The following is a 12,527-nucleotide window of genomic DNA, read 5'->3' on the forward strand; positions in this document are numbered from 1 at the left end:
ATAACATGATTTGAAGATTTAGTACCCTCTTGAGTATAATACCATTCCTTTTGAAGTAACCGGAAGGCCATGTGTGCTCAAAACTGATGAACTGCAGTAGATCAGGCAGGAACGCTCTCATGGATCTAAAAGGACATCCTACTGACACCGTGCTGCAGTTCCTTGATGCAGCTACCTTTCCAAATATGGTAGACATTTCAGATCACAGGAGCTGCCATTATTCAAGCAAGTGACTGACGGACACCAACTGGCAGGGTTAATTGCTTTATTTTACTGACACAACATTCAATTTAAGGAAATAATTTATTTGGGTTAACCAAAGAATGTTTCTTCCAGAGTTTTTTGTCTGAGTGTTTTCCATTTTACTGCAGCAATAGCGTTTGTGTGAATCCATTTAAATCTGCAGTCAGGGCCCAAAGAAAAGCAGCACGAGACATTCGGGAAGAGAAATGCTTTTCCCTTAATTCTGGAGGGTATAACTATAATGCAGAGTATAGTCAGGTTCAAAAGATACTCATGGATCTCTATTAAGCCTATCTGCTTTTAATTTATATGTATCAGCAGAGGAAGAAGATCCATGCATACATAACTGCATATGTGCAAGGACGTCACTACTGAATGGGCAAATTGTAGTTCCAGACAGGTAGTGTAAGGTTTTCATCCTTCATCAAATGGGGAAAATGCCAGCAGTTTTTTTGCTTTTGCTACAAATAAACCTGTTGGACTTTAACCTGGTGTTGTTAAACTTCTTACTGTGTTTACCCCAGTCCAATGCCTGCATCTCCACATCAGGTTTTACAGCCAGACTTACGTACTCAGGGTATGTAGGAATTAAAAATTGACTTCAGATAGCTGCAGCTAGGAAAATAGGAAAAATTTGTCTCTGGTTATTAATAGCAGATCACTTACCTGCTTAAAAGAAACAGCCCAAACAATGGAATGAATATCAGATTCTGTAATGGGCAGGTGGGTTTGCTCTACCAGATTATTCGCCATGAAAATTTACCCTCTTTCCTCTCAATGAAAATGAAATCACTTTCATACACTGATGACTAAACTCTTGATGTGAGAATAGGCACCTTGTTTGGTATCAGTCAGCTGGGATGCCGAGGTTTGATGTCAGGCTACAGTTGAGTTAGTGGTCCCTTGAAGGATACAGGGTTAAGTACATAAATACATTAACTTAGATTTTGCTGCCTCTCCCCTGAATTGCGGGGTATCTCAATTCTAAACACATGCAGGCTTGAGGGTAATTTAAATATCGAAGGCAGACCTTTGGGCTTCCAACAGGAAGTTCTACCAAGCTGGGGGTGGAAGATTCACATGGGTGCAGGATCCTCTTTGTTGCTTGTAAAAAGGACTAAATTGCTTAGGAAAAAGAATTCTCTTCAGCTTGTCTAAGCTATTGAACTTTGAGAAATTGCATCGGCCCTGCCTGAGAAATAAAAATTTTCAAACCATGTTGGGTCCCAAATACTAATTGGCAACTGAAAGTACGAAGATACAAATGTGGAACAGCACCCATAATCTGCAGCTTCTACACCGTTTTGAACCTGTTGGAAATCCTGATACTTTTAAAGCCAAGCCCATAATAAGCTCCCAAACCCACAATAATTATTATAATCTGATTTACATCATTTAAACAGTTGCTCACACCTTTGTGAGTGGGGGGGAAATCAACAGTTTAAAAATTCAAAGACCAATTTCGACCAAGCAATTGCTTATCAGACATAAAAAAAGCAGACGTAAGGAATGGAAGACTTCAACATTTGGGTGACACAGTGGTTAGCATTGCTGCCTCACAGCGCCAGGAACCCGGGTTCGATTCCTGACTTGGGTCACTGTCTGTGTGGAGTTTGTACGTTTCTCCCCGTGTCTGCATGGGTTTCCTCCCACAGTCTGAAAGACGTACTGGTTAGGTATTTTGACCCGAACAGGCGCTGGATTGTGGTGATTAGGGGGAATTTCATAGTAGCTTCATTGCAGTCTTAATGTAAACCTTACTTGTGACTAATAAATAAACAAACATTTTTGCCTGTAACAATTCCTGTTTCCCCTATGGGACGGGTGCCTACCAAATGTGCCAGAATGGCATAGCTACTTATCAAGAGATTTAAAATAGCTTCATCGTGGATTCCTGACTGGATCAGAGGTGTTGGAAGGAAGGAAGAGGAAGTTCATATTCTCTGCTAAACAAGAACAGGATAAAAACAGCTTTTCAAGCGCTCCGCCATTCAATTTAATCGTGACCAACCTTAGGTTTCAACTCCACTTTCCTGTCTGCTCCCCGTATCTGTCTAGCTCAGCTTTAAACATATTAAACGATGGAGCAGAGAACCTGGGGTAAAGAATACCAAAGATTCTCCCCGAGGGGAGAAGCTTCTCATTTCAGTCCTAAATGATCAGACTCTTTTCCTGAGAGTGCGTCCTCATGTTCTAAATTCCCTGGCAGAAACAACCTTTTTGTGTCTGGCACAATGGTTAGCATTGCTGCCTCACAGTACCAGGGACCTGGATTCAATTCCCGGCTTGGGTCACTGTCTGTGCGGAGTTTGCACGTTCTCTCCGTGTCTGTGTGGGTTTCTTCCAGGTGCTCCGGTTTCCTCCCACAGTCCAAAGATGTGCAGGTTAGGTGCATTGGCCATGATAAATTCTCCCTCAGTGTACCCGAACAGGCGCCGGAGTGTGGTGACTAGGGGATTTTCACAATGTTAATGTAAGCCTACTTATAACTAATAAATAAACTTTAACTTTAAAAGAGCACCTCTTATTCTTCTAAACTCCAGAGAATATAAGCCCAATTTACATAGCCTCTCGTCCCTCAATAAATTTCTGAACCAAGGTGTTGGCCAGCAATAACAAAATTATGCTTTTTATTGTTATTTGCATTACCCAATAATCAGTATTTAATTCAATTTGTTTTTGAATTTCAATTTATCATTGAAGAAACTCAGAGCTGTTTAAGGGTCTCAATAGGCCCAAGCGTGGGTGGATCTCCTGAAAGCCACCCCTGCACCCCTCGCCCGCCACTGTAAATAGTGAGACAGGTTCTGGTAGTTAGGTAGGTGGTGGGCAGGCCGCCTGTTGCATTTTACAAGTCCTCGTGCCTTCAAACCCATGGGCGGGAGACTGTAAAATTCCACTCCTAAAGTAAAATCACACTGCAGCATAAAGTCTGATGGGTTGTAAAATGAATGGCCACCACAAATACACCTTCTTTCTACAAAGTGGGTAGAAGTAAAACTAAAGCCTGTGAATCAATGAACCTAGTCATGGGATTTGACAACATACATCATCCTGCCTGAGTGCCACAGCAAACTCAAAAATATATTCACTTATGTGCTCTTGACACAGGAATAATATTCAGAAGGAAAAATGTCCCCTTTTCTGCCTCTATTATCTTTATGTCCATTTGAGTCTCACCTACTTGCGTCCCCCTACCCCCAGATCATAGAATCATATCGTAGAATCTCCACAGTGCAGGAGGCCATTCAGCCCATCAAGTCTGCACCGTCTCTCCGAAAGAGCATCCCACCCAGGTCCTATCCCTGTAATCCCATGTATTTACCCCACTAATCCCCCTAGCCTACAACATCTTGTGACACTAAGGGGCAATTTAGCATGCCCAATCCACCTAACCTGCACATCTTTGAACAGTGGGAGGAAACTGGAGCACCTGGAGGAAACCCATGCAGACACGGGGAGAACATGCAAACTCCACACATATAGCGCTGAGGCAGTGGTGTTAACCACTGTGCCACCCCATTATTCACATCTATTAATGTAAACAATCCTTTGTTCTTTTAATTTTGTCATTGTGCATTGCAATGGTTATAGGTAAATGTTGAAATTCTGCCCAGTTTTGTCCCCTAACTTGGTGTCTTTGTGTTTTTTTTAATTTTAAGTTTATTTATTAGTGTCACAAGTAGGTTTACATTAACACTGCACTGAAGTTACTGTGAAAATCCCTAGTCACCACACTCCGGCGTCTGTTTGGGTACACTGAGGGAGAAGTTAGCATGGCCAATACAACGAACCAGCACATCTTTCAGACTGTGGGAGGAAACCAGAGCTCCCAGAGGAAACCCACACAGACACGGGGAGATCATGCAGACTCCGCACAGACGGTGACCCAAGTCGGGAATCGAACCCGGGTCCCTGGCACTGTGAGACAACAGTGCTGACCACTGTGCCAATTTATCTCAAAGTTAATAAATAACATATCTAGTACCAACATACATGGGTATATTATGTTATGTGTATAAAATATTTGGGGGAAATTGAATCTATGTATTAAGACACATACACGCGCATTGAGTTAGTGTAACCAATCAGGGTTGGGTTGCAGTTTGGGGGAAGCCCTAGCAGTGTGTGTGTGGTGAGCTCGGCTCCGCGGGACTCGAATTCATTCATTCGGAAACTCAAACCATGTGAGAGACAGAGCGAGTGAGTGAGAGAGAGAGAGAGAAAGTGGCCGCTCTCAGACGAGTACAAGTTTACACTACTGTACGAGCAGTTACAACAAAATATAGAAAATCTAGCAGCAGCCAGCTGAGCCTCACCCTTTTCATTCTCATACTAAAGAGGGATTTTTGTTGTTGTTGTGTACATATAGCAGGAATTAACTTTTATATTTAATACAGGACACTGAGGGAATACAAGAATGCTCCAGAGCTACATTTTCTATATTTTGTATCTACTGCATATCACGGATGCATTAGTTTCAGGTACAGTAACTTTCTTTTGAAGAATGCTTTATGTATAGCCAGGATTTTAAAGATATATACAAATTTCAGCGCTTCCCTTCAAACCACTGAATTGTGGAGGAAAAAAAAGGGTCTATTCCAGATCTTTTGACACACTAAAATATTGTAATTCCACTTGGATAAAACATTTTTTTTGAGGTAAAACATTTAATGAGCCTTGTTTATTTAAAAACATTTCCATTAATTTAGACTTTTCTTCCCCCCCTCCTTTCCCCTTCATGCAGGTCTCCAGATTTTCCGAGAGGAATCCGAGATTGTTTTCCCAGCCGTGCTGCAGAATGGAAAATCTTTGCCGGGCGGCCTGGGGGCCGGAGCCACATCCCGGGAAGTCCGCTCCATCTCCAACGTGGACGAGTACGAGTCGCAGGAGTTTTACCCGCGGCAGCTGCAGCCTCCCGGCCAGCCGGCCGGCGGCACCGGCAGCCCGGCCGCCCCGTCGCCTCTGTCCCCCTCTCCCCTGGCGCTGCAGCTGAAGATCCCGGCGTTCGGCAGAGAGCTTTACCTGAGCCTGAGGCGGGACAGCCGCTTCCTCTCGGGCAGCTTCACGGTGCACAACCGGCGGGGCCGCCACCAGAGCTCGGTGCACTCTTACCGAGCCGAGCACGCCTGCTACTACAGCGGCTTCGTGCACAACTACCGCGGCTCGCTCGCCTCCTTCAGCACCTGCGGGGGACTGGTAAGGATACAAACTGTCACTCTCCCTGCTCACTCCCTCTTGCCCCTTTCCACCTTGGTGAATTGTGCAATGCATTAGACTGAATCTTTCCAATTCAAAACGATATCATGTTGATTAATGCAGCAACCCAGTTGCTATTTAGTCTCAACAATGTTGCAATTTGGAATAAAATCTTTTCCCAAAACTCCCACCTTGGCAACATCCCAGCCAGCTCATTATTTGATTCCCTCCTGTCCTTAGCAGTCACTCTTATCTCGCATTTATTTTAAAATAAGTTATTTAGCGACTTGAAATCATTTTCCTTTTCCTCCAAAATGTGAATGGTCTCGATTTTCAAGTGTACCGTGTCTGTTTTGGATGTAAGAATGTTTTTTCAGCATTTAAACTGGTTAATAAGTCAAGGCATGCGTTAACAACTGGCCAGGGTGGCTTCCCACCTGAGAGCAGGCAGGCAGGGGACTTGGGGAAAGTCCTGAGTTTGGCGCCGCTGTTCCGCACTGAGCCGGCAGGAGGCGCGCATGTGACGGATCCTGAGTTCCCGGAATCCAGGCGGGATACTCCTAACTGCACCGCGCCTTGGCTTTGAATGGGGATTGGGTTTGGGGGAAGGGGATTTTTGGGGGGGGGGGGGGGGGGGTTTATCCCCTCCAAAATACTGCATGATTCTGGGAATCTTGCTGTGAACCCCCAAAACCTAAACATGGGATCACTTGTTCTCCTGTCGTAAACTGCGAGCATTGTTATATTTTACAGTTAACCTTATCAGAATTCATTCATTCAAAATCAGTACCTTTCATGCTTGGCAGAATGTACAGCGGTTTTGCAATTGCGTTCTGTTTCACTCATTTGATGGCTTGTGCCTGTTTTGGAAATATTTTCAACTTCCACGTAAGATTGCACTCCTTCCAGGCAATGTACCGCAATACAATTTACAATACCTTGTGTGTTCTATTGTGTACCTGTATGTGTCCATGTAGGTGTGCATGGGTTTTGTGAGTTGTCTTCAGCATTGTTAAAGGGGGGGTTACACATTGAGGACCAGTGTCCTGCGGACTTCAAATTAAATGGCAGCATAGCACAAAAACAGTGCATTAATTATCTCTGAAGCTGAGGTTGTTTGCAGTTCGTAAGTCGTTAACTCCGTGTATACAGTTTGTATTTTCTTTCTCGTGTTATTGGATGCGCTGTTGCTTCACAAATCCATGCCTATTGTTTCCACTGCTCCAGTTAGGTTTCTCATTCTGCCACAGCACTGAAACAGCCCTACTTGAAGTCACAAACGACATGCCTGTGACTGTGATCGAGATGTATAGTGCCCCCTCATCCTCTTTACAGCCTGTGACATTGTCAATCACATCATCTTCCACTGCCACTCCACTGCTGTCCCCGCTGAGTGGGACTGCCTTTGTTGATCTTTCAAATAGTCCTTTTTAGGCCTGGTGTACATTGCCGGTATTTTCTGTTTTAGTACCAAAGTTAGGAAACAATGGAGTGTAAGCTTCTATGGGTGGTGTTAATGTGTAAGCACTAAAAATACTTGGATCCAATTCCTCGCTGCTATTTATTCCAAATGGGTTAGCGCTAGAGATGAATTTGTTGCCTGATAAATGTTTGTACAGAAACATTGACAGTAATTTATATTATATACAATTCTAAATGATTAATTTATTTCCACTTGTATATTGCATTTGGTTTTGGTTTAGTGGCGATTATGATTAATTGGTGCTACATAGTATAATATTGTATATGACTGGAAAGCAGTACTGTATTAAATAATTGATGTACAAGCTACATTAAGGATACACATTGGGGAAAAGGAGGTGGGATTCATGAATTAAGAAATCCTGATAATTCACAAGGGCCTTGGCTACTTCTAGATTGCAAGGGTCTTTATTTGACAATCTGGTCTCTTTCTGATTTTCTTGAGAAACAAATGGCAGCAAAGCCACTATTCATTTAATTCCCAGTCTGTCTGAGGAGCCATGGAAGCCAGAGCCCAAATGGCTGTAGCTTGATAAGTGCAGACCTTATCACAATACACTGCAGAGAAAATGTTCCTTGCACTAGAATGGTGCACATGCTGGAGGTGGGTTCCTTCATTCCCTTAGTTGTAATCTATCTATCATTTGGTGGACTATCATGGGTGGCACAGTGGTTAGCACTGCTAGTTCACAGTGCCAGGAACCCAGGTTCAATTCCCGGCTTGGGTCACTGCCTGTGCAGCATCTGCATGCTATCCCCATGTCTGCATGAGTTTCCTCCGGGTGCTCTGGTTTCCTCCTACAGTCCGAAAGACGTGCTGGTGAGGTGCATCAGCCATGCTAAATTCTCCCTCAGTGTTCCCGAACAGGTGCTGGAGTGTGCGACTAGGAGATTGTCATGGTAACTTCATTGCAGTGTTAATGTAAGCCTACTTCTGACACTAATAAATAAAAATAAAATTTACTGCTTCAATTCCTAGATCTTGTTCTTAAATAATCAGGCTAGGATATTCAACAGTGTGTGGACACAGACTCTGTTCACTCCCCTTTCTATCTCTGCCAACTCCTGTTCACTTGCGCTATGAACCTTATCCTGTACAGAGCTCTCTAACTGATTATCTATTCTGCCTGAGTGCTCATCTCTGTGCTGGTTCTGTTTGAAGTAGGAATGGTTTGATGCAGGCTGGCAAAGCTCATCTAGGGTGGCATGGTGACACAGTGATTAGCACTGCTGCCTCAAAGCGCTGGGGTCCCGTGTTCAAATCCTGGCTTAGATCACTGTCTGTGTGGAGTTTGCACATTCTCCCTGTGTCTGCGTGGGTTTCTTGCGGGTGCTTCGGTTTCCTCCCACAGTCCAAAGATGTGCGGGTTAGGTGGATTGGCCATGCTAAATTGCCTCTTAGTGTCAGGGGGGGCTAGCTAGGGTAAATGCATGGGCCTGGGTTGGATTGTGGTTGCTGCAGACTTGATGAACCAAATGGCCTCCTTCTGCACTGTATGATCTTCTAGAGCAGGCACCCACTCTGCAGTGAGACCTGCAAATAAGGAGAAATAAATAACAAGTACTGTGCAGGTTAGGATTCTTCAGACATGTGGAGTGACAAGGTATCCCCAGTTTGTTAGCTCCCTGAAAGAGCAACACATTGAGGGTAAATGAAATAAAACAAAGGCTCCAGTGTCCCCATCTTTCTAACTATCCATCCACATTGCTACGATGGAGGGGAGACTTAATAGAGGTGTATAAAATTATGAAAGGCATAGATAGGGTGAACGGTGGGAAGCTTTTCCCCGGGTCGGTGGTGACGTTCACGAGGGGTCATAGGTTCAAGGTGAAGGGGAGGGAGGTTTAACACAGATATCAGAAGGACATATTTTACACAGAGAGTCGTGGGGGCCTGGAATGTGTTGCCGGGCAAGGTGGTGGAGGCGGACACACTGGGAACGTTTAAGACTTATCTAGACAGCTATATGAACGGAGTGGGAATGGAGGGATACAAAAGAGTGGTCTAGTTTGGACCAGGGAGCGGCGCGGGCTAATTGTTCTTTGTTTCTCATTTCAAGGCTTCATTCTATGATCATCTTGCTGGTGCCAGTACAGAGCGAGACTGCGGATAGTTGGGAACCTGTCTCGGGGGCAGGGAATTCAGATGGTGTTCGTAAAGCAGAAGTGGAAATGAATAGGGTTGGGAAGCATTTTCTGATCAGGGCCAGTGTGATCTCCTGGACTCGTTTCGATCGCCACAGGGGGTCGGAGAGGAATTTCCCAGATTTTTTTTTCCCCATATTGGCCCTGGGGTTTTCACTCTGGGTTTTCGCCTCTCCCTGGAGATCACATGGTCTGGAATGGGGGGGTGGGGGTGAGTTAATAGGTTGTGATGAACAAAGCATCGTAGCTGTGAGGGACAGCTCGGTGGATAGGATATTAGGATGTAGATAGGCTGGAAAATTGGGCGGGGATCCTGGATTCAGGATTCAATCCTGGACCGGGGAGCGGCGCGGGCTTGGAGGGCCGAAGGGCCTGTTCCTGTGCTGTATTGTTCTTTGTTCTTTACCCAAAATCTCCTGGGCTTCCTGTTCATTGAAACTGAATATCTGAATGGAAGCTATCCCTTTCAGTACACATTCACTTGAGTATTGTGCTTTTTTAATTCATTCATGGATGTGGGCCAGCATTTATTGCCCATCTCTAATTGCCCTTGAACTCTTTTTAGAATCAACCTTATTGCTGTGGATCTGGAGGCATATGTAGGGCAGACCAGGTAAGCTTGGCAGATTTCCTGCCATAAAGGATATTAGTGAACCTGATGGGTTCTTGCAGTGATCGTCAATGGTTGCATAGTCATCAGTGAACTTCTAATTGCAGATTTTTATTGAATTCAAATTTCACCATTTGCTATGGTGGGATTTGAACCTGGGTCCCCAGAGCATGACCTGGTACAGCGATGATACCACTATGTCATCACCTCCTCATGTCCTGTAGAAAGAAATTTGGCTATGTCACTGGCTTTTTAATTTAAATAAAACAAGCTGATGTGGGCATGATGGGGAGGTCATACAGAAGAGGAAGGTGGTAGAATGGTGACATTCGCTTGCAAATATCAGAAGAATGCAAGGTCACGGCAATATTTTGCACGTCCCTGACGTGAAGGCAAGCAGCAACTGCTGATAGTGTAGCTAAAACTAGAAGAAAGGCAGGCTGAGTTCTCATTGCATCTTAGACTAAAAGTAAGTGAAGAGAGGGATGGGGGAAGCTTGGGGCAGGGTGGGGTGAGACATTATTTAACAAGGTGTGTGATCTAGGGAAGGAGACATCACAAGAAATAGTTATTGACTGAGCCTGCCAGATAATCAAAAAAATTATGGCATTGCAACCACATCCTGGGAGTGAGAGAGAAATCTCTGTTTAGGATGGCTGCAGTGTCTGTGTTACTGGAGCAGAGTGGATGTTGCTGCATGCCCTCATTTATTTGAATGAAACTTTCTGCATCCTTGGCAGGGCGGGGTGTTGAAATTAGTCTAAGCCAGCAGCATCAAATGAAGTGAAGCAGCAGGTGATTTTTCAATGCAGCGGTTTTTATTTTCCATTGAATTGGAAAATGTTGCCAAGATTTAAGAATTTAAACCGAGTAAAAGCAACAATGAAGATAGGAAACGAGTCTCCAAAGAGTTTGAATTATCGTTCTGTGAAAGTGAGTGGGAAGAAGATAAGGCACCGTGGAAAAATTAGCTACTGGTGTCAACCAATTTCACTCCGGGGGTCTCATTGCCTTTGCTTTTATTCGTTCAAAAGTTGAAGGCATCACTGACCAGGGCAGCATTTAGTGCCCATCCCAAATATCTTGAGGTAACTGGCTAGTTAGGTCATTTCAGAGGGCGATTAAGAGTCAACCACATTATGGGTCTGGAGTTACATATAAAGCAAACTAGGTGAGGATGACAGATTTCCTTCTATCAAGAATATTAGTGAACCACATTTATATGTCAGTCCAGTAGTTTCATGGTTACCAATACTGATACCAGACTCTTAATGCTAGATTTATTGAATTAATTAACAACATTTTAAATTTCCCATGGTGTGTTTTAAACTCACGTCATCATTAGTCAAGCCTCTAGATTACCAGTCAAGTAGCATAACTACAATGCTACTGTAATTACCATAATGGGTATTCAGTGCCACTTTCCAATGTGCAGAAAAAAATCCAAGTCCTAATTTTTAGTAAGCTGCTCCTATTTTAAGACACGTGGCCATTCTTTATTTTGCAAATCCTTGCTTGTCTTTGATGCATTCACTGTTGTTTTGCTTTAACATGGTGGGTAGAATGGGCAAATGTATCCTTTTAATGTCACAACATTTGTCATTATGTTATTTGTGTGCAGTGGGGCACTTAATGTCACATGGATTCAGAAGTGCCATTTTGATTATGATGAGAGAAACATTTCATCAGAGTAACATTCCTGTGCTTGGCTCAGTGGCTTGTTGGGGCAAAAAGTACTTAATTCCTTTTGGGAGTGGGGGGGGGGGGGGGGGTAAGTAAGCTTTGAGACTCTCAAAAAGAAAATGCTGGAAAATCTCAGCAGGTCTGACAGCATCTGCGGGGAGAGAATACAGTCAATGTTTCGAGTCTAGATGATCCTTCGTCAGAGCTGTTACTGGAGTAATTAGTTGCGCTCTGATGAAGGGTCATCTAGTTTCCACAAGGACTATGCGGTGGTTACTGCTAATGATACTGACATGGACAGATACATCTGTGACAGGTAAGTTGGTGAGGATGAGTTCAAGTTTGTTTTTCCCCCTTGCTGTTTCCTTCATCACCTGTCACAGATCCAGTCTAGCAGTTATGTTCGTTAGGACCTGACCAGCTTAGTGTCTGGTGGTACTACTGAGCCACTCTTTATGCCAGACATTGAACTCCCCTACACAGTCACACTCTGCACCCTTACCACCCTCAGTCTTTCCTTCAAGTGTGTTCAAAATGGAGGAATATTGATCATCAGCTGAGGGGCTAATCAGCAGGAGGTTACTTTGCCCATGTGTGGCTTGAATAAGTACAACTTCTCGGCCTTTTGGCTAAGATCAAGTGTAGTATCGGATCTGCACTTGGTTGAGGCCATTAGGTTACGCTGAGGCTTCATATGTTTCATATGAAGCAATTTTTAAAAGCGGCATCTCGGCCTTTTGGCTAAGATGCAAATGAGCTCAAGTCTTGGAGGAGGATCCTCCCCCTTCTCCAATCAGCTTGACTCATGTAGATCAGACCCAGGACAGGGTGGTTTTGGTCTCCCGTCCTGTCTTGTCAGCCTGGATCGGAAATGTCTCAACTTATTGAGACTCTGAATTGGATTTGATTTGATTGAATTGGAAAAGTATTTTAAAAAAGTACAACTCTATCGCTTCTCGGCCTTTTGGCTAAGATCAAGTGTAGTATGGATTGGATGCTGCACTTGGTTGAGGTCATTGGGTTACATTGAAGCTTCATATGTTTCATATGAAGCAATTTTTAAAAGCTGCATCCCGGCCTTTTGGCTAAGATGCAAATGAGCTCAAGTCTTGGAGGAGGTGTTGCTTTGCTCCTCCAATCAACTTGGCTCATGTAGATCAGGCCC

General features: G+C 44.0%; 1 protein-coding gene and 2 pseudogenes across 1 annotated transcript in view; all 3 read left to right on the forward strand.

Annotated features, from left to right (window-relative positions):
- Positions 1-4,663: 4,663 nt before the first annotated feature.
- The window catches only part of LOC144495299 (A disintegrin and metalloproteinase with thrombospondin motifs 19-like), a 461,034-nt gene continuing 453,170 nt past the window's right edge, over positions 4,664-12,527 (forward strand). The window contains exons 1-2 of the mRNA XM_078215388.1: positions 4,664-4,727; positions 4,991-5,442. Coding sequence (XP_078071514.1) covers positions 4,664-4,727; positions 4,991-5,442 — 516 coding nt within the window. The remainder of the gene's footprint in view (positions 4,728-4,990; positions 5,443-12,527) is intronic.
- On the forward strand, positions 11,972-12,101 carry LOC144495424 (U2 spliceosomal RNA; annotated as a pseudogene).
- LOC144495443 (U2 spliceosomal RNA) lies at positions 12,311-12,513 on the forward strand (annotated as a pseudogene).

Source organism: Mustelus asterias, chromosome 6 (assembly GCF_964213995.1).
Source record: "Mustelus asterias chromosome 6, sMusAst1.hap1.1, whole genome shotgun sequence".
Lineage (NCBI taxonomy): Eukaryota > Metazoa > Chordata > Chondrichthyes > Carcharhiniformes > Triakidae > Mustelus > Mustelus asterias.